This window comes from Anarrhichthys ocellatus, unplaced genomic scaffold (genome assembly GCF_004355925.1).
Source record: "Anarrhichthys ocellatus isolate YVR2014 unplaced genomic scaffold, GSC_Weel_1.0 scaffold13, whole genome shotgun sequence".
Taxonomy (NCBI): Eukaryota; Metazoa; Chordata; class Actinopteri; order Perciformes; family Anarhichadidae; genus Anarrhichthys; species Anarrhichthys ocellatus.
In genome coordinates this window covers 7,360,568-7,388,142 of record NW_022280043.1, presented here as the reverse complement: position 1 = coordinate 7,388,142, position 27,575 = coordinate 7,360,568, and the positions used below count along the sequence as shown (strand labels likewise).

Sequence of the window (27,575 nt, the reverse complement as noted above, 5' to 3'; positions counted from 1 at the left end):
TCATCTGTTTCTTGTGCTGTGACGTGTGACATGGAATTCAGTAACATCAAAGCAAATGGCACACTAAATGTGGAGACACGCACAAGGACGATATCTGTGCCTGTAGATCCAAATGGGTCTTTAAATTGCAGTGCAAAGCAGATGTTTTATGGATACACTGCAGTTAACAGCACTCACGGGCCATCAACTGCTTCCAACAACTCAACACGTGGGTGTTTTTCTGCATCGCTCTGTAAGGAGTTTGTGGGCCGAATCAAAGGAATTTCATTTCTTATTTGTTTTGGTTTTACAGACTTACCTACAAAGCCTGGATATCTGATGGCAGTTATTTATGGAACATCAGCAGCCCTTACATCTCTTATTTTAATGTCACTTTTAATTTGCTACAGACAAAAATTGCTGGCAGGTAAAGTATTCAGCATTTTGTCGTATTGAATTTCCTCTTTATAATTCTTTTCAGTGGTAAGACTTTTGACATAACCACAGATTCTGTTTCTGTTTCTATCTCTTCATAGCGTTTCCTGTTCACTTTTGTTGCTGTGGCTGGAGAAGCAGAGTAAGTAAGTGATGGTGATGATGATGATGATGATGATGATGGCGTAACCTAAATGAAAATACATTTCTTTCTTCTTACTGCAGGTGGAAGAGGAGACTTCAGTGGTTTATTCATCAATTGTCTTTAGGAGACCAACAAACAACCATATGACTTACAGGGACAGTGGTTGTGTGTATAGTAACATAAAAGTAAAGAGAAAAGGTCCCGAATTAAGTTGTTCCATAAATGCCACTGTTTAAACGATTGTAATTCATGAAAGAAAAGTGTTTATGACTTTCCCTAGCGGTTCTGAAGGGACATTTTGAAGCATTGGGTGAACTTTTTCGATTGAGATGTTTCCTAACTGGGTCAAACAAAATCTATACTTGAATACTCATTGAACTGTCAATGTTTGCTAAGTAGTCTTAGCAAACAGATGTGGTACAGGGGTGGTGTAGAAGTGCAGTTCTTAAAGGGAATGAGTATGCTGATAAGCTTGCAAAAAAAGAGCCTAACAAAATTAAATAACTGTGCCAATACAGAGGAGAAGGAAATCAGTGATTAAAAGAAAAGAAATGGAGAGGTGGCAGAAAAAGTGTGATGAAGATGAAGACGAAGAAAACGAACGAGGTATCACAAAATACAAACATCTCAGTCAGAACGTAGTAGTACTTTAAAGTAATGGGAACAGAAGAAAGGAAATAATCACAGCAAGACTTAAGAGTGGTTAACACAGCACCATGTTTGTGCTGTGCGAAAGGATCAGTGACAAGTGTGGTAACTGGAGTTAAAGAACATGTTGAACCCCCTTCTGCGTCTGCTCTGCCACAAATACAACTGTAGAAGAAGAACCCTACATACATGACTCCAGTAGGTGGCTGTAATGCGCCTCAAAGTTGGACGCAACAGCAGCAGAAAAAGCAGCAGAAGAAGAAAAGTAAGCTTGATTTTCATACACTGTTGTCGGCTGTGTTCATTCTTCTGCTGTCCGAAAATAAACCAAGCAGTTGGAATCTTTTTGTTTTGTTTCAATCACCTCTTTGTTAACATTAATTGGTAATTCAATACAAGTACCGTAGCTAACGTTGAAACGCGTAGCACGGTACGTTAGTTAACACGCTATTGTAGCTAACAGATGCTAGCTGCTTTAGCTAGCAGGGTATCTACTAGCTAGCCGTGTGTCAATTGAACAAACAGTGAAGCCTACGGATCATCGGTGTGGAGACTACAGAAGACGGACACCAACTTTTAGCCGGTGTTCCCCATCAAGTGAAGAGCTGCATTTTGTCATTTTTTCAGGTAATGAATCAAGCTAATTTTGAGAGTGAATTGGCGTAAATTCGTAAATTAATGGAGAGGGTACAGATATAGCTAACTAACGCTAATTGTTATTGATACTTTACTCCGACAGTCAAAAACAACGTGGTGCCTGGGGAAGTATGGAAGCCCCGCCTGTTTCAGCGATGCCCGTAACCGGAGGCGCAATCAATATGATGGAATATCTGCTGCAAGGTAAACATCCACAGCTGAAGACAGACAATGAAACGTCTCTTCATACGTGTTAGGTAGCCACATGGCCTGTAGGAGTGGATTATTGCAGGACTTATGTGTTGCAGTGTTGTATGAGACTGCAATACTGCCAGCACAGCAAAGATAACAACTTTTAACCTTAAAAAAACATCTGCCGTGTTTGTGACAAAAGTCTCTTTCCTTTCTGTCTCACCTCTCTGTGTCTTTAGTCATCTCAGTTGATGTAATGTTGGAGTGTTTTTTTTGTGTAGATGTATAAAATGTAGGTGCAATGTATTGTGCAAACCTCACACCACATTGTTTACATGTTGTTTTTTATATTTATGCATGTTTCTCTACCTCTTATCAACACAGGCAGTGTGTTTGACCAGGCACTGGAAAGCCTCTTGCATCGCCTTCGAGGTCTGTGTGACAACATGGAACCGGAGACGTTCACAGATCATGAACTGGTTTATCTTCTGAAAGGCCAACAGGGGAACCCTTTCATTCTGCGTGCCCGGCGGTCGCTCTCCCACCCCACGTCGCCGTGGCACCTACGCTACCTAGGCCAACCCGAAGTGGGAGACAAGAGCCGCCACGCCCTGGTGCGCAACTGTGTTGACGTGGCCGCCTCTCACAGCCTGCCGGACTTCCTCAACGAGATGGGCTTCCGCATGGACCACGAGTTTGTGGCCAACGGGCACATATTCCGCAAAGGTGCTATGAAAATTGTGGTTAGCAAGCTATCGCGCATCCTGGTACCGGGGAACACGGACAACACAGAACGCCTATCTCTTTCGTACCTGGTGGAGCAGAGCGTGTTGGCTCCCGCTGGCCAGGACACCATGTCAGAGGAGATGCGCAGCTTTGCTGAGCAGCTTAAGCCCCTGGTTCACCTGGAGAAGATAGACCCCAGCAAACAGAGACATTAAATGGACATCATTTAGAGGGTCAAGTCATCTCTGGCCACCATGGACAAACAAGATTTTGTTTTAATAATGTTTACATTTGTTACTGAAATTAAATGCAATTCAACTTTGACTTAACGGCTACACTTCTGGTTCATTTGTTATGTGAGCTGGAAATGACTACAGTCATACAAAATATTATCGCAATCCATCATTTTCAACCAACGTGGTCAGATGTTTTGACAACCATTATTGCTTTTTCATCAATTCATACAGCACAGTTTTGGTTAAACTCCTTGCTAGTTCATTTACATCTTTAATAATTAATTGTACACTGTTTACAGAAGAAACAATAGTGATGTATTTAAGTATAAATAGAAGAAATGTAAAAGTGTAAAGCAGTAAAAAAAAAAAGTATTGCTAAAAAATGAACTTCCAGGCAAGTGATATTTGTCATAAGAGTAAAAATATAGTTGTCAGGGTGGCTCCTGGCCTTTTTATTTCTTTAAGTGGTTTAAGTTCTCGATTATGATCTTTTATTAAAAAATACCTAGATTTGATTCTCTGTGTGGCAGGTTTAACACCTAAAAACATACGGTTTTATACCAGTTTATACACGTAACTACATTGTAGCAGCTGTTTCCTTCAATATGTTGCACAAAGACCTGTTTCTTTACTAATTTAATATGGTTTGTGTTGTGTATTTAACACATTTTACCCCACTAGGGGTCTCTCTTGCTCTTTGTGTGACTGGCAGCTGAACGCTACCTCAGACCATCCACAGGAGCTGTGGTTGCCATGGAAATAATTAGCTGTGAGATCTGCACATCTCCCCCCCCAACTCTAATTACCTTTCTCAATTGCTTAATGATACATAGACCTGTGAAAGCCGTTCTTTCTTCCCCCCTCAACAAAAGCATTGATTTCCCCTCTCTTCCCCTCTCATTTCTACTGTTAACCCATTAGTGCCTCTTTCATGGGAACTTGAGCTGGGACTATTACACATGAAAGCACTAACGCTGCCTCAGGATCCCTCCCTCTTCATGCCGAATTTTCCAAAATGGCTTGTACACTAGTGTGTCAACATTATGGCCAATCTGCTGTGGAGACTGAAGTAACTAATGCACATCCTGTCAGGAAAATAATGTGGGCAATAAGACAGGAGTGCTTCTAATAATACCCCCCCCACACACAGGAATATGGGTTTGCAGGGGTTGCAATGTAAAGCGAGCGTGTCTGAAGGGAGAGCTCGAGGGCAGATGGCTGTCTCTACATGTTGACCTACCTGCATATCAAGGCTGATGAGGACAAGCTCGCTGAGGTGGAAAGGTGAGATGACATTGCTTCCACATACAGAAAATGCACCTCGAAAAACCACCCGATGGACACTTAAACATACTGTGCATTATGTTGCTATATGATTCTTTATATTTGTCTGTTTTGAAGGCTGTTCTGTGCTCAAATTGAAACTAACGTCATAGTTTGGTAAACAAACGTTGCCAGTCAATGAGAGCCCGAATTATCTGATGGAGACAGTTTTATGTTCCAACAACCACGAGCAGAATACTGGCCCTTAGGACGAAAGCATGATGTTTCAGCTCTGAGTGAATTATGTATTAAAGAGGCAGATTCCTCCCAGCCCAAGGCTTTATATGTACAGCATGGATATACACTACAGTCTGCTGGCTTTCTTCCACTTAAACTTGTGTTAAGCACGGTGCTCTTTGGTGATGAGCTGGACTCCCACTGCACCTCCACTCCACATTGCCTGGAGAACAGGGGCATAGCTAGGCTAATCGGTGTCTTGGCATCGGGCCTGCTCGGCTATTGTGGATGTAGCCAACTAACTTAACTTGCACAAGTGGGGGGATTTGAACTTGTTGCCGGAGGCAATATGATACTCTGCGTGGTTTATTATAAGAAACAGACTGGAGTGACACCGATTCCAATGCATGCATACAAAAATCCCGATAAGTCTATGAATACGGTAAGAGAACGTAACTGACGGCACACTGTCATTTTATATGAGGTAGACAGATTTCCTCGTGCGTTCTGTTTTGTTTTACACAGTATGCCATTTGGTTGTTCTGGGTCTTTAACTGTCAACTAATTTACTAAGATAGCGTTAGTTATGAACATATTTTGTTCGACCTCTGAAACGGGGAGGGACGCCATCACCTGAACGTGCCTTTACTTTCCATTCCACAACATAGCTTTAATTAAAACTCTTGGCATCAATTGTCTTTGCTGCCTCTGAACATCATGTTCATAGTTGGCAGCGCACACATCAAGATGCCACAAAAAGCTGGCTCTTGCTCGGGGCAAGAAGTCTTTAAGTCATCCTTCTTTGGGCCCGGTGCCACGGAGGGGTGAAATCCAGCTTCGTATACTCTGGAACGTTCCCAGCACTTGGATTTGAGCCCTCTCCTTCATGTGTCATTGAAGACACATATGCTTGTTAGAGAGCGTGGGTGGATGGCTGAGAGGGGAGGAGAACCAGGGGGAAGTGTTTTCCCAAACAGGCATCGATCTCCCAAGGGTGTTGTTGAGGCTTCTCCAGCTTCCTCTCATCCTAATCCCGCCGGGCGGAATGGTTGACGGGGACACATTGCACAACGTCGTGATGGCCGTCTGTTGGCAGTGCCAAGGAAGCGAGGATTGTCCCTTTCCCCAATGTGAATGAAATTCCAGAGAACTTTTTCGGGCGGAGAAATTGACAGGCCCAAAGCTCTGCCTCGCTTGTGGCTGACTGTGATTACTGCTGTGCAGAACATGCTGTTCCAGGATCAGCTACTCAGAGCCTGAAGCCAGCCACGCTGCCTCTGGAATGTCTGGTATGGGGGACAGCGTAGCAGTCGGCCTCGAGGCGACCGAACACACATGTAGTTTTTAAAGTCGTGCTGCCTGGGCCTCCCTCTTCTTTGTTTGTCTCAGTCAACTCTCCTTGTTTCTCTGGAGATTTGGTTCAGCTGTGAGCTTCCGTCATTTGTTTTCCCATTTACTTTTCTTTAACTTTACGTGTAATCAAAAGGCATTGTGTTCTCTTGTGTCACCAACACTCTGGCACCCAGGGGTTTTTCTTGTGAACAAGCGTCATAAGTAGCGCCTTGTATTACAGACTAGAGGATCATTCTCCAGCATTGATTTAGATTTTTACTGTTTGTTCATATTTAAGTGGCCAAATGACAATGAATAGATCATTTCCCATGAATCAAATGTGCAGTAGGGCTTGCAGACGTCTTACACAAACTATAAGCAACATTACCTTTTAGGCGTCTGATCCCAATGATATTTAGCATCAAGTCATTTCTATGACACACTGTGACACATCCTCCCGCATTTAAAAGTGTGCTATTTTTGACACACGTTTCTCAACATCAGTCATGTCTGAGTGCACACAGTGTGGCCATGTTGTGAAACGTCTTAAGTATAGCTTCCATCCATGCAGGCTTTGCACGAAGAGGGCGGGATCCTCAGGCAATTTACAGCCAACTTTGGTGCACAGGTGCTTATTTTACTGGTGCCTGTGAGCTGCGCATGTCTCACCCTGAAATATGAGGGTGTTGTGTTACAGCTGTGTGTAGAATATGTTGAGTAGGATCTCCCCTATGGGCGGTTAAAAAAAAAAAAAAAAAGGCTTGCGTTGAACGGCTTCTTAACTTCCAAATATTATCAGAAATTGTAGCTGCGTGCTGCGTGCGTGAGTGTGTAGAAGTAGGACTGCCTGTAAAAGTCCATCCATACATTTTATACAGCAACCATCAATATAACAGGTGTGAATATGCATAAAACTGCGAATCAGATTGTTGCTGTAGAATAGCTTGTGAGCTCAGCAAACCGTTTGGAAAAAGGTGAAAGGTGAAGTGCTGTGTGGGGCTATCCATCCCACCTTTTTTTACATACAAAAAAAGTAATTTTGAATGGCGTTTATGGGGGAAATAAACAGCCAATGGGATTCTTGCACCTGTGACTGTGTGCCCGCCCTGCTGTCATATTTGGGGAGTGGGGGGTGGGGGGTGGGGGGATGGAGGGGCGGAATCTCCCCCCTCGGTCAGTGTAGCAGAATTACGCACTCGGGTCTGACCGGGGCTGTGTCTGCCACAGCAGCGTGTCTTTGGCGTCCAGTCTTGGCAAATGCGATTCGAGATGATAATGTGAAAGTGTTGTATGCCTCCTGACTTTGGATGGAGTGCGGAGCAGAGATGATCTTTCAATCTGGCCTCTGGAAAAAAAAAAACATTTCAACTCGCTACTCCCGGATTAAAATCTATGGTTTCCTAATCTCTCCTAATCTGGACTAAATCGGTCTAATTGCCATAGAAAATTACACTGGCTGAGGTATAGCCCGCAAATAATCATCAAAGGTGAAACCTCGTGCGCACCGCGAGTTCTCCCTGAAGGGCAATTGGACGCTGCACACGTTGCTCTGGACAATTTGCTACGCACAAAGACAGACCGGGCACTGTATTTTTAAAAGACCAAAAAAAAAAAAAAAAAGATTATGCCGGAAAATCCCCCTGTGTAATTTACACATTGTCTTGTTTTATCCCCGCTGGACGCGGAGGCTGGCACACAAAGCGCCGTGTGACGCTCTGCCAGAGAGATCGTTATGCAGAGTTTCCATTAAGAATTTGGGGTTTGCTCCCGCCGTTCATATCACAGATGATGGTGAGATAGGTGGAGACAGAGAGTGAGGGAGAAAGAGGGAGTTCGGGGTTTCGCTGTAATCATGTTCGGAGAGTATTGATTTCGTGAGCGCACTCCAATTGGCAGCATCTCCACTAGAGCGCCGGCGCGTCATCCTCGGTTCACATCGACGGAACGAGTTGTAAGCAAATGAGAACATGTGTGGGATCTGAGAGAGTGAGAGAAGGCAAGGGGGGATAGAGGGGAGCAAGAGGAAGGTGTGATAAAAGACTATTTTATCAACCTGACAAGTGGATAGCCTACGAAATTTGATCGCTGGACTATATTCTTTTTTTCTTTCTTTCTTTCTTTATATTTTTCAGACTGGGAATTTATCGATTCGTCACATGCGCACGCCTCTTCATTATAATTGCAGACAGTTGGGTGCTGTTCAGGCTGAATGGACTTGAATGTGCGGCTGCCAGCTTAATCCGTGCAGACTGGAAGATTTAATAATTCACGGTAATCACGCATTATCGCCTCAGTGGATGCTCTCAACGCAGCTCTGGTGATTTCTCCCCCTTCTTTCCTCGTTCCTTTCCTGTTGTCTTCTGGAGGATTTATCGACGACTGCTTTGCAAATATGCTCCTTATCTGAATTATCATCTGTTGCTGCAACTGGATTGAGAAGAGCCCCCAATGACTGGCTCTGACACGCGCTTGAGATTGACTGCCTTGAGGTGATGTGGACTGTTGAATGAGAAGCGTCTTTATCGCCGTTTGATTATTTTACTCCAGGTAAAATGGACGAAAAATTATTGTTACTTTTATTACTTCTCTTATCTCTACACGCGAGGCTGTGATTTGTGCTCGTATTCACCATGATCCTTTTACTCAGTTGAATTGCTTCTTATTGATTCAGACTGGAAGCTTAACAGCAATATTACGAGGCGAATTTCAACGTGAAGTGACACTGAGGACAGTTGGATATTGGGGTCGTGGAGGTATTTCCCTCCCTTGCTCTTCGTTTGATTAATTCCCTTTTCGACGGAAGGGTAAATGTTGATGATGGAGGACGACGAATTGGACGCTCATCAGGTTGATTCGGATTTCGAGCCGCAGAGCCGGCCTCGCTCGTGCACCTGGCCGCTGCCATGCCCGGAGGATTTCCCTGGTGTACACGAGGTCAGCGTGGGTCTTCCACTGGCCAACATCAAGGTGGAACCAGAGGACGTCCCGGCTTGCATAGCGGGGCTCGTGGGCGGAACGCCGGGAGAGCTGAAGCATCCAGCCGGCGCCCCGGTACCCACGGGCGCGACGCACCCATGCCTGGCTGGCGCGGCGCCCGATGTGACCGGACCGCTGCGCAAAGCCAAATCCTCGCGGCGGAACGCGTGGGGGAACCAGTCCTACGCGGATCTCATTACCCGCGCCATTGAGAGCACCGCAGAAAAGAGACTCACGCTGTCACAGATATACGACTGGATGGTCCGCTATGTGCCCTATTTCAAGGATAAGGGCGACAGTAACAGCTCTGCTGGCTGGAAGGTAAGGGATAAAACGCCTGTTGGGCGTTTGACGTGTTAATCACAGAGTGATAATAGCGAGTATTACTCCTATTCGCTAACCCATTATACCATGTTTTTTCACCCCTCGTGCCATACACATGTCACTATGGGATTCCGTATCGGTTACGCATGAATGGTGCCATGCGTTATCTTGTCTTAGTTCATTACAGCCGTCAGTCATTCTAATAGATCATTGATGGCAGAATGTAATAGACTGGAGTGTAGTCACTTGCATTGTGTGTGCGTGTGTCTGTGTAACAGGCTTTGCTCATCCCAGAGCAGCTCATGATGGGCAACAGGGTCCGTAGTGGAGCATGAAATCCTTTCACCAGGAGCAGCACCACAATGGTTAATGATATATTTCTATATCTGCTGCGAGTAAATGAGTCGGTTAAATATAATCAACTATCCAATGCATTTTCAAGCAAATAGCGGGACACACTTTCTACTTATCAGTTTAAAAACGCATCAGCAGAGGGACACTTGTAGTTGGAGATCACAGGTCAGCTGTCCACGATGTAAATATTCAGACGGGTGTTCGCTACTGACCACAGTCCACCACCGCTGCCTGTCTGGCTGAGAGCCTAGAGAAACCTCCTGGACATCTGCCCATGTTATCAGCCTCTACATGTTCCTATTCATTACGGCCATCTGAGGACAGGGAGATCAGCAGGGCAGCAGTGCTTGTCCTCATGGTGCACCTGTGCTGAGCGGAGACCTTTTAAGTTGAATCTAAAAATACTTATTTCCAATGTGTGAGAACTTAGAGGCTGTACAGTATGATGGCTCTTTGCGAAAGGCATTTTCAGTCATCGGAATCCTGCAGTTTTTTCTTTTTCTTTTATTAAATCAAGACCACTAAACAGGACTTCACATTTGCTATAGCCAAACATGTTTTCCAGCATCAACCCATTATTGAATAGGCTGTTAATGCTGATTGCTAAGATATCCCATTAAATACTAAATATATAGAATTATTGGCAGCCTCACCTGCATTTCTACCCACCGAGAACTATCAAGGCGTGTCATTCATATCATTAAGTACAATCAAAAACCAAAATACTGTCATGTGTCCAACAACATGCATTCATAGTTTTGCCTTCCAGTCCGTTGTCAAAACTTGCCGTATTGCTGTTGCGTAACACAAACTCTGTTTCCGCTCAGAGTTGAGCCTTAATCACGAGCACCAGACTGACACCTAAAGCCTGTCCCATTTAAAGTGAACTCTGATAAGGTGTGTCTCCAGGTGAACTTTGTTTCATTAGCACCAAGAGTCTGCAACCACGGGGCCTCTTTATCTTTAGTGCTAAAGTCCTAGGCTGCTATTTATGAAACTGCAAATTAGGAGGGGGGGGGGGGTGTTACAGTGGCAGTCTGAGGTCCAGGGCTGTTTCAGGCCACAGGCGAGACATGGGGCCCATTCCAGGTAATGACGGGCATTAGGTAAGTCGTCGTTTAAAGCAGGCAGCCATAATGTCAGTAACAGGGCTGACCTGTTTTTGTCAGAGACAGAACGTTATTGTAAACATACACTTAGGAGTCACATGTTTAGCTCACTTACAGGAACCAAACTTACAGCATATGGAAATATTCACTCGTGTGCATGTACAGTAAAACCCTAATTTCTGATGCAACTGCCTACCCTGGCTCTTGCAATACATGTGTTCAACTTTTAAGTGAACCTGGCTCATCAAATGAGCATCCCAATTTGTTTGTGTTGGGAGTGTGATAGAAATTGACATGCAAAGTATTTCATTAAGGTAGTTATAGAATGAAACAAGCTTTGGTGTGGACACATAAAACATGTTTTATAAGAGATTGACCGTAGCATTGCATGTAAAGGCAGCTTGAAAGACCAAGTTTGACACGGTTAATATTAGGTCACATGTTCAGATTCAGTCCATGAACTCAGGAACCCAAATCACGCGACCTCCTCCCTCAACACAGGTGCACTCTCATACATGTCATTTTTACAATCATATCCGGCAATTATGCTTGACAGCCGCATTTTAATCTCAAAACATTTGATGCAAAACAGACTGTTTTTTTGGAGGGGGGCGGTTTAAACAAAATAATTGTTGATAAGCTGCTGATGAAATGAAATGATATAGCTTGTCAGTTTGCGTAGGAGGTAAGTGGGCGGGGGGGGGGGGGGGGGGGGGTTTAGTTGATGGCTTGATGATGGGTGCTAGACAGCCAGTTCACCTGGACAGTGCCATTAAGCTCCTATAAATACCTAATGGCTTCTGACTTCTTGGAAAGCTGCAGTATTCTGAGGTCATGGCTTCCTAATCGCCTCCTTACTGAGGGGACGTGACGCAGAATTGTGCACTTGTGAACCTGATTACGCTTTCCGCCGCCACTACTGCAGTGTCAAATAATGGCAACCCCGGTGGCCTTTATTTTCCAGTGTTCTGTTACTAAGTAAGCTGATCCAACGTAGAAACGTGCAAGATGCTGGAAAGTTAGCGATCATTTCTGAAGCCCTGTATTTATGGATGTGTTTTATGTCTTTATGGCTAATTATATCTATATCTATATGTCCACGGCTGCATATGGATGCATACTGCATTGGTGCGTGGGAGAAGCACATGTCAATTTGAACAAAGCGTCAGGGTTGGTATAGTGTTGTGTGGGTGTGTGTCTTTTATGGGGGCTAGTGAAGGGGGGAGGGGCTGTCTACTTCTATAGCCGTGTGTGTTTGGGCCCGCTGATTGGTCTGACAGCATGTCACTGCAGAGGATTCTGCGTAGTCCCGCAGTTGACTTCATAATGCCTCTAATGGTGGGGTTTACAGGCAACTTGGTGTGGGGATTGCCCTGCAGGCGCCGAGAAGTTCAGTAACTCCAAAGGGGTTAGATACTGCCATTGTTATGCTGAGGGTGGAGTCGGGGGTTGCTTTATTGCATATGTCAGCGTGGAAGGTTGTGGGTGATGCATGCCTCTAAAGTATCATCACATTATGTTTTGGGTGTATGCAATTGCAACTACAGTGCATCTGCGGAATTTGTTTCTGCCTGCTTTAATGGACAACACATAGTTTCCCCTGCATGTGTTTGCAGGGCTTTTTGCGACGCTTGGGCAGTCATTTGCGCAGCCGGTCAGCTGGAGTGCCAGGCAGTCACCCAGATGCTTTAATCCAGAGAGACTAGACCATTATTTATAAAAGGTCTTTAGGTAGCGGTCTGTGCAGGGCCAGCAGGGCAAAAGGTCACGGGGCTTCCTTTAAAGAAAGAAATTAGACGGACCACAAAGATGGAAGAGAAATGTGACAGCGACTGTAGGGCAGAGAAGAGGAAAGACAAATTGCATGCGAGGAAAGGAAGAGGAGAGAAAGAAAGATGTCTCTCTAGCTATATGTATCGTCTTATCTTCTGTAAAGGCACGCAACCCCTGTCTCCACAGGCATTAGTATTTATAACAGTGCTGGATCATATCACTTTATCTAATTGATTTATAGGTAAAGAGACAGACAGGCTCTCGTAATCCTGTCACTATTCACGGGCTCCAGCAGCTGCAGTAGAGAAACACTTGTCAAATATGAGGGATATGAATGTCAAATGTGCAGCAGAGAGTGTGTTTGCCAGAAGCTTAGCATGAAGTGGAGAGACTTGAAACTTTCTGTGTGTGTGCATTAGCTTGCATATGTCTGTTGTGTGCGTGTGTATGTGGGAATGTATGCTTGTGTCGCCTGTTGATGGTTGGGGAGTCTGGAGAGACTGGAAACTATCCTAGACTTTAGCTGATTCATATTTTATCCTCCGTCTTGGCTCAGGGGAGCAGAGTAATTTGAGAGTGCGACAGATACACATGCGCGCACACACATTTACACACAGAAAATGAGAGCATATGATGCATGCTGGACAGATTTACGGTGCAGGATTATGAGCACCTTACATCTCCCCTTGGCTCCATGCAGCCGGAGCCGGGTTGGGTTCATGCAGTAGTATTCGGGTTGAGTTGGGTATCTGACGCCAAGAAGGATGCTGCCTTTTCTCGCTGCCTTTTTTTTTTCCCCCTGCAGCTGTCAGGCAGCCGTGTGGCAGTTCATTTCTCACTGAAAATGATTAATGTACATGCAAATTACCAAAGCATGGGCACGCATTCAAATATGGGAGACAGCAATCAGGAGACAGTAATACGAAAAACAATATAATTTTACCTTTAGATATTACTTCACTCTCTCCCATCACTCCATCTAGCAGACACCCATGTTATCTCCTCTTTTATCTCCCCCGCCTTTCTCTTTCGCTCCATCCATCTATTAGACATGCTATACATTTTTTTCCCTCCCTTAGTGGTTTTTGGTACAAGGGCCAATTGAGGTGAGGAGTCTTTCTCAAGAGAGCTATGGCGTCAGTTTCCTGCCAGTGATCCAGACTGCCTTAAGCAGTGTGCCTCCTCTCGTCTAAAAGAAATCTCATATCGCACATTATCTCAGAGATAATAGGATAACAATGCTGGATTTTCCCCAGCTCGACTCCTCTCAGCTACCGGGTCTTTTGGAGCAGAATACAAGGGGATGAGACCATCAAGTTCACAATTCGACAGGGATGAACTAATTTGGATGTTCTTCTCAGCTGAGCTGCACTTCAGCTGTTGAAGTATTTCTGGCCTATTACCCATGGCGCCACAATTTATTTCATTATTTTTACAGCCGTTTGGTGACATTTCTCCGAATATTAAATACTCTTTTCAGTTTAGGCAAACTAAATTAACTGAAAAGTACAGTACAGTGAAGCAAAGGTAAATCGGCATTCTTTTCCCATTGCACTATTTAGGGTGATGGTTACCACTATTCCCTCTGGCTCATGCACACACGAACACACAAATTTGCACGAGACACACAACACACTTGTGCCTCCTCGAACCACCCATGGAGGAACACTCTGTTCTTGGGTGGGGTGAACCATTTTTGGGAGAGGAGGGGGCTGACCGAGAGCGTAAGCGACTTTCTGTGGTGCTGTTTTGCCGTCTGATTTGTTGTGAAACCTGTCAGACTCGCGGCGATTGGCTCAAATGGAAGGCGTGGCTCTGTTTGGTGAGCGCCCGCGGATTTTTTTTGGCAAAACCGTTCACAGCTGCAGGGACAGAATGTGGTGTGTGTTTCTGTCTGAGGCTGTGTAGGTTTGATGTCATGGAGATTTGATGGGGAGGAAATGGGGGGGAGGAAGGGGGGGCAGCAGCCTTGAGTGTTCCACTAGCACTGGGTGATTAGAACACATCTCTTTTTATATCCAGGGAAAGGGTTATGACATTTGGGAGGGAACAAGAAAGAGCTCTTCTTCGGTTGAGGGGTCCATATGTCTGGACTCACAGTGGACTTTCGGCATGCAGCCACAATTCCCACATTCCAGCCAGATCCTATTGCCACCAGAACCTTCTGTGACTTGTAGTCCAACTAATAACAGTCTATGTATTGCTTATATTCTGCTAGTTTAGAGGGAGGGCTGGCAGATCTTTGTCAGCTGAGTTAATAGTAATATTACTCCCAGACTTCTCAGAATTCAGCATTTTTCATTCATGACCATAAATACTTACCAAAAATGACTAATAGGCAGTAAATGACTCATCTAATGACTGGCTTACTTCTTAAAAATATAATACCTCAGTTTCTCAATGTAATGCAGTTAAGAAAATGCCCATTGTTATTACACATGCAAAGCAATAAACAGGGATTACCTCATCAAAAAATGTTTGTGTTAGATATTTGGCTTCTTTACTCAGTAAAGCGTTATGTAGCTTATTCTAATACAGAGAAGAATCTGTCAGTTTCAACCCGATGGCAGTGCGTGAAGTTATTTTGTCCCAGAGAACCGTGGTTTTGTATTGCAAATGTTGTAAATGGCTTTGGATATTCACTTCAGCGTGTGAATGAAACGTGTTAGCCCTCGTGGTGCTGGAAATGTTGGTCTCTGTGTGGAGCAGCATGCTTGTTGCTCATCTGTGTCAATGTGCATAACGTGTGATTGTCGTGTGTGTGTGTGTATATGACTACATTTCCCTCACTTTTCCCTTCATTAGAGCTTGAGTGTGTGTGTGTGTGTGTGTCTGTGTGCATGTGGGTGTGTTTGGGGGGGTTGATGGGCTCAGTGGGAGCCCGGGTCCCGGGGGAACAGCTCTCGTTAATAATTCAGACGAGGCTCATTATCAAGGCAGCGCAGATTTCTCCCTGATTCCACCTTAATTGCAGGCAGGCTGCTCCACTCAGGCAGGCGGTAGTCACGCTGGGTCGACTCTCTCCGTCTTTTTTTTTCTCTCTACAACTACAGGCCCTGCTCTGCTCCGCTCTGTTCTGCTCCGTCTCCAATACTCACCCCTATCACAGCAAGACGGCCCCAGGCTAGCCCACTCCATGTTAGCGAACACGGTAATAGCCGTAATGTACCAACATGCTATTTCTTTATACTTGAAGATGTGCCTCATATATTTCTGATGAGATGCAGACCTGGGCACTGTTTGGGCATCGCTCTGGAATGTTTGGTTTAGTTGGCCAACTGAGACGCTCTCAGCGGGATGATGTGGTATGTTGCAGAGCTGAAACATTAAGTGGATTAGTGATAAGTTGATCAGCAGAAAATCAACCGGGATCCATTTTGTTAATTGATGAATCATTTCAGTTATTTTTCAGAGATAAATGCGTTCAGATGTGAAGTTCTAATATCATTATAATATGAATATATATGAATGCTGCTCCTTCACAGTTTTTTTTTGGACATTTTGTGAATGATTAATTGTATATATAAAAGAAAAAAACAAAACTTTATTGATAAAAAAAGAATCAGTTGCAGCCCTTGTAGTTTTTCTGATTTATGGTTCATTATGACTGAAGTACCGGTTGTGTATTTGCAGATCAATCTGAAACATAATGTCGTATTATGATGCACACTACACAAAGCCTAATGTGTTTTGCTGTGGTTGTATGGTTTGTGATATATTATAATAGCCAGTTTATCCTTGAAATAGCCTATAGCATATTATCATACTGATGACACTATAGAACGTGTGTTGCCATGATTGATATCCGGCTGCAACAACACTCCTCTTCATGACCATTTATAGGCTTATGTAATGCATCTTTTCTTCATAATTTACACTGACTGATGGGTTTGCATTCAGCCCATTCACTGAATCCCTGCCGAGAGAGCAACATAATGGGCCTGATCTTGTCATACATGTATATGAATATTTCAAATCAAGCCATTGTAACTAGATGGGGCTTTAGATAAACAACACAGATGCCTCTTCCTCTTTGCTCTCGCTGTAAGATGGAGTGCGCTCCAAGCTGTATTTCTCTCCCGGCCTCAAAACTAACGTCTCACAAATCATGGTGCCCATATTTCCTAATTCAATTTTTCTCTTCGTCTGATATCTCTTCCTGTATGCAAGGGGATTGATGGCCGTGTGCACATGTGTAAATGTGTGTGTTTACACGCACGCGTATTGCCAATGCCTGTCCCTGAGAAAGAGATGATATACTGTATACCGAGCTAAACGGTGTCTTTCACAACGCTCCATCTCCGGAACCTCCCTGACAGCCACGTGCCGGGTCTCTCGCTCCTCTCTGCCTGTCCATCAAGCCCCTGTCGTGAGCCAAAGGATTGTGGGAAGGGGAAAGGGGAGCGTATGAGGGCCGTCCATCAGTTTACCTGAGCTCGGCGGTCACGGGCAAGTGATGGAGGGAGCCGGCTCACAAAGGGAAATGTAGTTAACGTTGAGCGATCGGAGCAGGTGGATAGAAAAAAGGAGGGCAGTGGAGAGGAGGAGCAGCAAGAGTTATGTTCAAGAAAAAAGCTTGTTATTCTAATGCTGGTGGATATGCTGCGGTGGGGCCATGCGTCTGATAGATGGAGCTTGGGAGGTCACCTCCGGTAGTGGCTGGTCAGGAACTCGCGCAGCGCCCCGCTGAGCTGTAATGTTTGCTCACCTGAGCTGAAAAGAGGAAACTGACCTTGGGGAAAAAACAAAAAATCCCTTGTGTGGTTCTGCTTGGGCGTGTACATTTGTCTGTGTAAAACAACCCATGTGTGAGCAAATCTGCGTGGGAGCCAGCATATGTGTGGGGGGCCTACAGGATTGGGGTGAGGTTGTTGGGTTATGAGGTGACTGTGAGACCAGCTGGAGTTGTGGGGGGGGGAGAGTGTTTTTGTGCTTTTGAAGGGAGGTATGGTCAGACAGGGGGGTGAAATTCTTCCCCCCCCAATTGAATTTGTATGTCACTGGCTTGAATCTGGGTCAGGACACTGGGTCCGGTGTTTAGTATGCGGACCGTGTGAGGTCTGAACTCCGAGTCTGCTCATAGCCCTGAATGAACCCAGCACGTCTGCCTCGCTCTGTCTCCTCTCCCCCTTTTCTCTTGGACCTTTTTTTTTACCATCTCCGTCTCTTCCCCCTCTTTCTCCTTTGTTTTTTCTCTCTGTGCCGAGAGCCTTTTTCTATCCCCTCCTCTGTCTCTCTGCCTTTTTTCTTTCCGCACCCCAGGCTTTTTTTTTTTTTTCTTCATACCCTTCTTTCTCGTGCTCTCTTTTTCACTGTCAGTCACTCACGGCCTTCTCTTCTCTCCTCACTTGTTCTATTTCACACTCTCAGTCCTCCCCACAAAGTAGCCTTTTTATCACTCATTTCCCTCTTCCCTCGCTCATTTCTCCTGCTCCTTTCATGTGCTTTTGAAATCCCCTTTTCATCTTTAGCTCTCTCTCCCTTTCGCCTGCTCTCTCTCTCACTCACACACACACACACACACACACACACAAAAATACACTGGCTCATTCAGTCATTCCTTTATTATCCCAAAACTAAAGTGATAAATGGCTCTCTTTCTTCTCCGTAAATGTCACTCGGGGAATTGTCTCTGCTCATTGATTGACTGGAGTAGGATGATGGCCCCACACGCACATGCGCCAGTCGCGCAACCGTGCACACGGGCAGACAGAAGAAGAAGAAGAGAGAGCAGGGAAATGATATATCATTAGAAGTACAGCTTGGCTGGAACTGCAGCCGTCAGGGTTAACATCTGGCCCTCACAGGTCCAGCTTTCTCTCAGCCGCTGATGCATCATTTGAAGAACTTGTGCGGTTGGTTTATAATGAAGCATCAATTCTCAACAGGACTTGGCATTCACGGGAGTGCTGGGAAGCTGAAGCTCGACAAGGGATCAATCACAGTTAAACAATCGGAGCAGGCAGGCCGGACCGGTCGTGCCATTCTTTTCTTTCTAAAGTGACGTGACGCAGAACGCATAAGTGTTGTTCTCAGTTTGATCGTTTGTCGTTAGCAAATCCTTAAGTGTCAGAAAAGTGACAGCCAAGGAAACAGGAATCAGAGCCATTGTTCAGAGCCGACAGTGTACCGTGTGTGCGTTTAAGTAAGTAGGGGTTAATAATCCTCAGTCATTTTCTTAATGTCTCATTCACCCGGCCTCAGGCGTTAGAGCTTGATAAAGGTCAAGACTACTGGTGGTTGCATGTCGTCTTCCCTTATTTCATGCTCTTCACTGCACAGCAGGGAGGAGGGAACCAAGAAAAAAAATAAAAAGGAAAGTCTGCGGCCAGCCAGCAACGATGCTGATCCACGTCTCTTCATTCTCTGAACCTGGATAAAGAGATTTAATAGGGAGACTGGGGGGAGACGGGGGCGGCCGGCTTAGTCAATGAAGAGGGGATGAAAATATTAAATTGATAGAGAGACAAAGATGGAAAGACAAGGAGAGAGGCAAGTGAGGAAAATGCAGAAGGAAAGACAGGAGAGATAGAATAGAGAGTAGATTATAGGGCATCCAAGCAGGACTGGAAAGCCAGACTTGGCTGCACTTCAGCTCCACTCGGCACTTTTCAGCTCAAGTGTGCGTCCATTAGTGCACTCCCATTGCACTCAGAAAGCCATGCACTCTGAGATGCAACACACAAGCACATGCACACATAGCCACACAAACACAGTACATTTCTTATATACTGTTGATACAGGCAAAGCCCCACAGATGTACAGTAACTCTGCCCTTACACACATTTACCCAAAAAGCTACACTGACCTAGTCCTGCTATGTCTCTCCCGCCCGTTTTCTCAAACACACGCACACTCCCGATCCCTTCACTAGCCACCAGATTGCTTCCCGTCAAAATAAATAATTAAATGAGTGCAATAACAGCTTCCGAAAAAAGATCCCTCAATTAGTGCAAAATGGGTAAATGGCATGGGGTAGGGGCTGCGGGGGGCGGGGAGGAGTGGTATTTCGGGAACACCCACACACATACATATACACATACACACAATCTATTACATAAGGCAAATCATGACCCAAGAAGGTTTTTACGCAGTTGTGCAAGGGTAATTTGCCCCCTCCTCTTTAGCAATCAGCTTAGCGAAGTCTTTTCTCAAATCCTTACAAGTGATCCGTGCCTGAAGACCGGCCGGGGAGAGATCTAGATGAGTGCCAAGGAGACGCAAGAGGGGCGGCCGAGGGGATGCCGCTGGGTTCAAGGCCGCGTGTGTTTGTGGCGCTGTCTTTGTGCATTTCCAGGGCTGTGATATCTGGAATGGTGATTAGGAAAAGGTTGTAATTCATGCAAGGGAATTTGAGAGAGAAAGAGATGCAGGGCTAAACTTTGATGTTCTTCTTGAGAAGTGTGTGTGTGTGTGTGTGTGAGAGAGTGTGTGAGGGCATCGAGCTAGAGGATGTGTTGTAAAGGTAAACAATGTTACCTGGATATGATGAGAGAGTGGAAACTAGTAGTCGGATGTGTGTTTATTGACAGGGATTGGCGTGGTTGGGAGCTTTACATCTTGTTTGACCGTGAAGATCAGTAATTTGGTCGAAATTGCCAAATCCCCTTGTGGGGATAAAAGCATGAGTCAGACTTTAATAAGGCTGCAACAAAGGATTGTTTTCATTATTGCTTAATCTATGGCTTATTCTAATTCAGATATGAATTGTTTAGTGCATAAAATGAAATAAAATGAAAATGAGGATATAGGGATAAAAGCCTAATGCAAGCATCCAAAGACCATGGGTCATCTTGCGCCCATGTACCACTTTTAAGAAAAGTCTCCGAGAGACGGAGGCTTCAGTTGTTTCGCCCTTGTATATGTCCCACTGTCCTCTGTTGCACGGGGTCGGTCACGTGTGCAAATGCACACATGCTAGTTTCATTTCTGACTCCACGCCATCCAAAAATCTTTTAGCAGAGCTGGCATCTGGCCAGACTGTACTGTTGTCATCAGCAGGTCTATAATACTAAACTATACTCTCAGCAGGTGCCAAAACCAAGCTCTTAAATGTTTCACTGGGACAAATATATTACGCAGTGGACCTAATCGGTGTGTGATAAATGCTACGACAGTACAGCCAACAGATGGATCCTTGAACTTGGAACCCTACTGAGTAAGCAAATTAGGGGAGAATTAGCACTTGTGCTAACAAAGCTAGCTTTGTCAAAGCTGTTCCATTTGTGAAATGTCAGGCATGTTGATTCGGGTATTAAGCAGCGCAGGTCACAGCCCTTGAGGGATAGACGGATCTCAGAGGGATCAATCACTCTGACTAAATAGAAGGAGTTGGTGAAGGGAACAATAGAGAGAGGCTGATGTCCGAGTGGTGCACAAATGGCTATGGACATGAAGCATACTGACACAAAGTCGCAGATAAATGGATGGATTGATGGGTAAATGTACATGTGAATAAGCTGAAGGGCTGGCACGAACAACATGCAGGGGATGAAGTGCTGAGACGGAGTGTGGAAGGAAGGCAAAAGATGCGAAAAGAGCTCCATGTCTCATATGTGTAGAACAGTTGTTTCACCTTGCTGCGGTTAAGAGTAGGTCAACTTGCAATGATGCTTACTGCAAGGAGAGGAGCATCTGTGCGATGCAGAGTGGGCGAAAATGGGAGCAATGGGCTGAAATGGAAGGATGTGAGCGGAGAAGGGGAGTACGATGGATAAATGGAGCTGGGGAAATGAAAACCTGCAACGCACCGTGCTTAAGTGAGGGCCCGGCTTGAGAGATATGGGGAGGGACAGAGAGGGTCAATCAGAGATGCAGGGTGAAAGGGGGTAAGATGGATGGAGGGAGGGAGGGAGGGTGACAGAGGGGAGGAAATGACAGAGAAGGGGGCCACGATGGGGTCTTTGCGGTGGGGCGATTGCGTGACTGAGAGGAAAGTGCACTGCTGTGTGTGTAATGCTCTCAAGACGGATATTAAGACGTGATGCCCGACTCACACAGTCACTGCCCCTCTCTCCCCTTTTCTCCTTTGCTCTCCTCCATTCTGCTCCCTCTCTCGCTCCCTCCGCGTCCACTAATGATCCTCGCGTCCTGCCACACTGCCAGGCTGAGTGATGCCCGCTGACAGTCGCGCTCAGGCGGAAACGCTGCACCCCCCTTACAGGAGTGCTGTGACACACACACACACACACACACACACACACACACACACACACAAAAGTGTAGCACTTTCTCGCATACATGTATCAGCTTTTGCAAAGCTGCTGATAGATGTATGTATGTGTGTGTGGGTATATGACCATCACCCTACTCACGGTCACACTCTTACTGTAAATATGTTTCCATCCAGCTGCATCTGTCTGCAGAAATTTGTTTGTGATTGATAGCGGTGGGCCATCGAGGTAATCACAGAGTACAGCGAGTTCAATAATGATCCCACCAGTCTGTCTTTTGGCCTGTGGGCTTGATGACAAATGAATTTGGAAAAGCGAACATTTAAAATAAAAAATGAGAAGGCAATACACAAAAGGTAATCGATTTTGAAGTTATTATAGATGCACAATGGTTTGCATAGAAATACTCGGCTACATAGATATTTTTCATGTTGTTTCTGCGGATACGGCATCAAAGTTGCAGATTAGTCACTCGACATACTGCAAATGTAATCTACATAATTTTGCAATTTATGTGATGGAATTAGACAAAGGGTGATAAATGCACTGAAGTATCCTGTTGACACCAGAGTGAAATCTTGAACTCAACCTCTTAAAGCACAGTGAGCATTGCCAATGCAGTTCCTTTTAAAAGGTTAATTCCCCTCTCAGAACCTCCACTGGTTTCCCTCCATCATGCCTAGAGTGTGTTGGCAGTCAAGGCAGGAAACGGGGGAGAAGGGGAGGGAAAGCAGCTTGTGGTGCTGCGAGTTTTTAAGTCAGTCTGTGTGGCTGAGTCCCCAATGCATGAGAGCATTCTATTGAGGTGGCATTTGTCGGTAAGAAATTGTTATTTAGTAGGACTATTACAATCAAAAGATTGACATGGTTAACTTTTAAAACTGAAATACTGCTGTGATGCCTGACTACAGTAGTGGCTAGAAGCACACCTTTCTGATCAACAATGTTTTTGATAGCCAACAAGTAAAACCTGCAGTTTGATAATGTTCTGCATTATATTACATGATGCACATCGGAGTCACACATTGCATTTAGCTGCAGTGACATGATGGTGTTGTAGTTGTCTCCTAATTTGCCGTACTCCCATCACTACCCCTCTGTCCAATCCCTGTCCATTACCGTACTTCGGTCTGTGAGGCACCGTCCGTTTTTCCGCCCTAATCCAACCGATCCGAGCCTAGGCTCCGATCCTGACTGCCGAGGAGAGGTTAGGATTTAGGTCACAGCATCTCACTCTAATTAGATGCTGTGAGTGTATGCATGTCGGTGTGTGTGTGTGTGTCTGTATATGCGTCTGCACGCTGGATGCTCTCTAATCCGTAGGTGGCCTCTATGGTAATGCAGAGTCCTGAGAAGACGCGCTAACCCGCATTTCTGTTGCTCTCCACATGTTATCAAATTGTGTCTTGACGTCAGGACTTGAAATGACGATGAGGAGAGTAGTCGATGATGGGGACGCTGAGGCAAAATGTATCGTAGGGGTGAACGAGCAGGTCAGATTCAACTATAAAAGATGCATGTGAAGCATTAACATTCCCGGAGAACAAGCTCCAGTTGAGAGGGCACTTTGGCTTTTACACGCCCTGCGATGCAAGCTGGTTAAGATTCAGTTCAACCCATCAGCGACATGTAACTCTAACTTCTCAGTGGAGGTAAAAGGCATTTCAGGTAATAGAGCTCTTCACCTTGCTCTTCCGAGCCCTGTGGATTTGTTCCATCCTCTTTCTGAGATGTATCCACGTAGGGGGCGAGGAGCGACATACCTACCTCTGCAGTTTTAATGTAAACTCGTGTCTTTTGTTTATCCCAGGATCTGTGTGTGTGTGCGTTAACATGACCAAGACATTGACATATTCATAAAAAGCCAGCGTGAGTCATTTTGAAGTCTTATACCGAGAAATCTAGTGTGCATCAGCTCAGCGGGGTGTTTGCAAAGGGCAAAGGGGGTAAACAATCGGCATGCACAAGGAGGAGAGAGGATGAGAATGAGGGATCATAGAGATTGTGTGTGTGTGTGTGTGTGTGTGTGTGTGTGTGTGCGTGTGCGTGTGCGCGTGCGCAGGCAGGCAGGCAGGCAGGCATGCGAGCATGAGCCAGTGTGTGTGCGTGGGAGAGTGCCTAAAAGAAAGGAAGAGTAGCGCCGGGCCAGTCTTAATTAAGTTTTCAGGAGGATCTTAAAAGGTCAGGGCACGCCTCTGCACCCCCTCACCACCACACCCCGCCGAAATCCCCCCCCTCCCCTCCTCCCATTCCCTCCGTTCCTCCTATCCCTCACCTCCCCGTTGCGATCTATCCAGTCATCAGCCCCCCATCTGTGCACATTAGCCATTCATGAACACACTCATTAGGGTGGGAGTTTGAAGCGATTGTGTTCACTAGTCTGCGGCTGGAGCGTGGCGATTAATATTTCAGCATCTCCCGTCGAGGAGCTGAGAGCAAGTTTGGCCCTCTTAGGCTAGAGAGCGAGAGACAGAGAGGTAGAGAGAGAGAGAGAGAGTGCTTCACCCATCCCTTTTCTCCCCCACAAACCCCAACAAACCTTCCTCCCCCCAGACAGTCTCTGCAACTTACAGTACGTTGCCCCCCTATTTCCATTCATTGCACACACACTCATTTGGATAAACATTTTTGCTCACACACACACACACACACACACACACACACACACACAAGACCCTAACTCAAACTGACTTAATTGGGCTCTTTTTGTTTCAGGAAATGGAGAGAGGAGGGGGAAGGTGGGAGGTAGGAGGGGTAAATCCTTCTTCTCTTGTCCCCCTCATCTCCTCTTTCCTCTCAGTTGGACAGGGGTGTCTTTCTCTAACTCTCCTTCCCTTTCTCTCCTTATGAGCTCACATTAAGTTGTTCAAGCTTGGGTCGGGGTGGGAGAGGTTTAGGTGGGTGGTGTTCTTTACCGTATATCGGAGTCTATTCAGACCGACTCGATACTCTCCCTCGTTCATATTGTACACTGGTACTTGAAAGTATCAGAATTTAAGGCAACCAGGAGCATCATGGGTTATCAGGCAGTCGATACTTGAAGCTCTGCTCCTGAATACAGAACTCACTTTGACCCGACAGGAGTTGAGCTCTCTTCTCCTTGATTTCACAAGCATCCTGCTTCAGAGGCCATGTCCACACAAACGTGAATTCATTTTGAAACGCGTCTTTTTCTCTCCATATGAATCTAAACTAAGGCAGCATTTTTGAGCACCAACAGTTGATCTCTCTTTTTTTTTTTTTTAAAAGGCAGCATTTAAAAAAAAAGTTTTAAATGCTGGTTCTGTAATATGGACAGAGCTTAATTATATATTCCTATTCATTCACATGCATGTTGTTGTTGCTGAAAACTGTGAGGAATACTGATAAATGCCACCTATTAACCAAGGCTAATGGTATTTCTGGGCTGCCACATTAAGATGATAGAAAACAATTCAATTGTAAAACCAGTTACACACATTGAGGATTTAATCACATTAATATAACTTCTAATCACAGGGACATTTGTAGGCGAAGAGGAGGCGCCTGTGCTGTGTTTGCAGAAGCTTGATAAGTTGTCAATTTTACATTAGTATTTTCGACAGCTCCATTAACAGCTAGCGTTTATAGCCATCATTCACAATCAAGTCACTACGAAACTGAAAGATTCACATTGTGACAACATCGTGGTGTGTGTTTGGCTACACGGAAACACAAAGTAAAAGATCACAGAGAGTCTGAGGTGGCTGAGCGGCGCGTTACCCTGCTGATACTAGGCGGTGTACCTGATATATTTTCTATTCATGCATTGAAATTTCTACAATGGCGTATTAGGGCCATTGCAGTTAAAAAAAAAAAAAAAAAAAATGGTCATAGAGCTGGGGTAGGGGATAATAATCTTGGCAAATTTGCGAGTTTCTTGTAAATTTGCCACTCCAACCTCAGACACTATCTGGGTTTTTTCTCGTACATTTCCGATTTGAAGGATCTTCGTTAAAAAAAATAAAAAATTCCGGAATGTAACCCCCGTTCTCCGGCTCTGTAATTCTTATTAATTTTATACCTACAATGGCCCTAAATTTCAGTGTGCACCGCAAACTTTTAGAAAACAATCAGAAAATGCTAATTTTGTGAAAAACAATTAACATGGCATGAGAGAAAATTGTGATCACAACTGGTAAAACAACTTGCAGTGTGTTCTTAAATAACCGTACGCACGCTATATGGAGGAATGTTTGCAGTTGTGTGCTTTGTCCTGCAGTTGCATTGTATACATAAAAAGCATATGAACAATGCTCTGTATGTATGTTTGGCTGAACGGGTCTATTCTATGGTTTGAAGAATAGTGGGTGTAACTGAAGGTCAAGGTTGGTTAGGAGGAGGCACAATTTGAGACTGCTTTCATACAGCTTTTAACTACCAAAGAGTGTACCACTCTTTCAAGCGGGCCCCCACATTCAAGACCCTGTCCTTTGTTCCCCCAACCTCTTTTTTGTTCTTCACTCACCTCTGCCCTTTTTACCCCTCCCCCTACAGATGCACTCCACCCCCCATCCTCCAACTCCCTGCTTTTCATTCCGAGCATGGCCATTTCCATCTTCTCTGTAAAGGTGTGTGAATAAGTGGGAGTCTATGGGCTGTGCGTGAGTAAGTGGGAGTCTGCAGGCTGAAGTGTTGCATGTGGGTAGGCATTCATGGGAAGCAGTGGTTGGTGCGGCGCACACTGACGGCTAATGAAGTTCCCCTGCACCTCATAGCGCTATTAAACCGCTGCCCCCTACCTCTACCCACTTCACCCCCCACCTCTTGCCTTGTTTCTCCCCCGAGGGAGAGAGTTGGCAGGGAGCAAGCCGGCTGCTATGGCAACAACAAGGAACCCTCCCTCTCCCACAGGTCTCCTTAGCAACTGGTAGCTTGGCATTGCGGTAATGAGTGTGCCCGGTGTGCCAGGCTTTGTGTCATGTTGGCATGTGTGTGTGCAATGTACGTGTGTGACGGAGTGACTGACTGTGTGCATGTGTCGTGTGTCTGAGCATGTATGTGTGGTTGTTTGGTACAGTTTGCCAATTTAGGTGAGAGTTAAAATGTGTGATGACAAAGAGATGTGGAGCCACTACATGGTGATGGTTCAACAGAAATTGTGAAGCTTATTTTATTAAAATTTAACCAAAACTGGCACTTGACTGACTGCACTTATCTCTTCTCTGTCTCAGTGTGTGTGTGTGTGTGTGTGTGTGTGTGTGTGTGTGCGCGCGCGCTGCAGATGTGTGCCTTTGTTTCTGTGTATTTGTGCATAATTTCTTTTTCTTCACCGTGATTGCGGTCATTCTTCTCTGTACTGTGAAAGTGAAGCAATTAAAGGGACGATCCAATGAATTTTGCATGGCTGCCTATGAGTTTCCTGCTCTGCTGAAATTAAATTAAACGCTGAGAATGATGTTTATTAAAGTGCGATCAGAGGTGTGCACTGACCTTTAGAATGTGGGAAATGAGATTCTCATTGTTATGAATGAGATTATGTCGAGGCCGATTGTGAAAAAAGCCTGGGTCTGCATCGATGCTGTCGTTGGCCAACAGCTTTTTTTTTTTTTATATATATAGCAAAGGGAGGTTTCAGTATAATCAAATCCACACTGTGCCTGTTGGCTATTAAACAGACTGATACGCAAATATAGACACACAGGCACTTACATAAATGCAGATTGACTTGTGCACGCTTGCACGCACGCATATCATGCAGATCTTGTAAAAAGAGCTGTAAAAGCCTCTCCAGAAACGTGTTGGTCTTCAACAAAAGCATGGCAAGCCCAGTGGAAAATGTTAGTTTGCTCCCTAGTCGAGGTGTGAAGTGCGAGCAGGCGGCCGGCCCCACAGGTGGTCCAGCCCAAACACCTGTTGTGTGAATCCTCAGTGGGAGGGTGCAAGGTCTGCCTACCTTGCAGGTCCCAGTGGAAAAACCACACCCATGCTACCCTATGGCACGTGCTCCTTCATGTGCTCACACCCACTCTGAGGCTCCCCCGTTTTGTGCGTGGGCGTCAGACATGGTGCCCAGATT

General features: G+C 45.3%; 2 protein-coding genes across 2 annotated transcripts in view; both read left to right on the top strand.

The window, feature by feature from the left end:
- The first annotated feature begins 1,442 nt into the window (after positions 1-1,442).
- Positions 1,443-3,085, top strand: med18 (mediator of RNA polymerase II transcription, subunit 18 homolog (yeast)). Its single transcript, XM_031852980.1, has 3 exons — positions 1,443-1,834; positions 1,947-2,047; positions 2,420-3,085. Exons 2-3 carry the CDS (start codon positions 1,975-1,977, stop codon positions 2,974-2,976), a joined length of 630 nt encoding a protein of 209 aa, XP_031708840.1. The 5' UTR covers positions 1,443-1,834; positions 1,947-1,974; the 3' UTR covers positions 2,977-3,085.
- A 4,633-nt stretch (positions 3,086-7,718) lies between these two features.
- LOC116386718 (forkhead box protein O3-like) overlaps positions 7,719-27,575 on the top strand; it is a 30,049-nt gene continuing 10,192 nt past the window's right edge. The window contains exon 1 of the mRNA XM_031853174.1: positions 7,719-9,126. Within this exon, the coding sequence (XP_031709034.1) occupies positions 8,638-9,126 (489 nt within the window). The 5' untranslated portion in view covers positions 7,719-8,637. The remainder of the gene's footprint in view (positions 9,127-27,575) is intronic.

What these genes read in the sequence shown, in the direction of transcription:
- med18 (XM_031852980.1), top strand. Translation starts at nt 1,975, where the DNA reads ATGGAAGCCCCGCCTGTTTCAGCGATGCCCGTAACCGGAGGCGCAATC. An exon ending in GATGGAATATCTGCTGCAAG is followed by an intron (nt 2,048 to 2,419) that starts GTAAACATCCAC and finishes TTATCAACACAG; the next exon opens with GCAGTGTGTTTGACCAGGCA.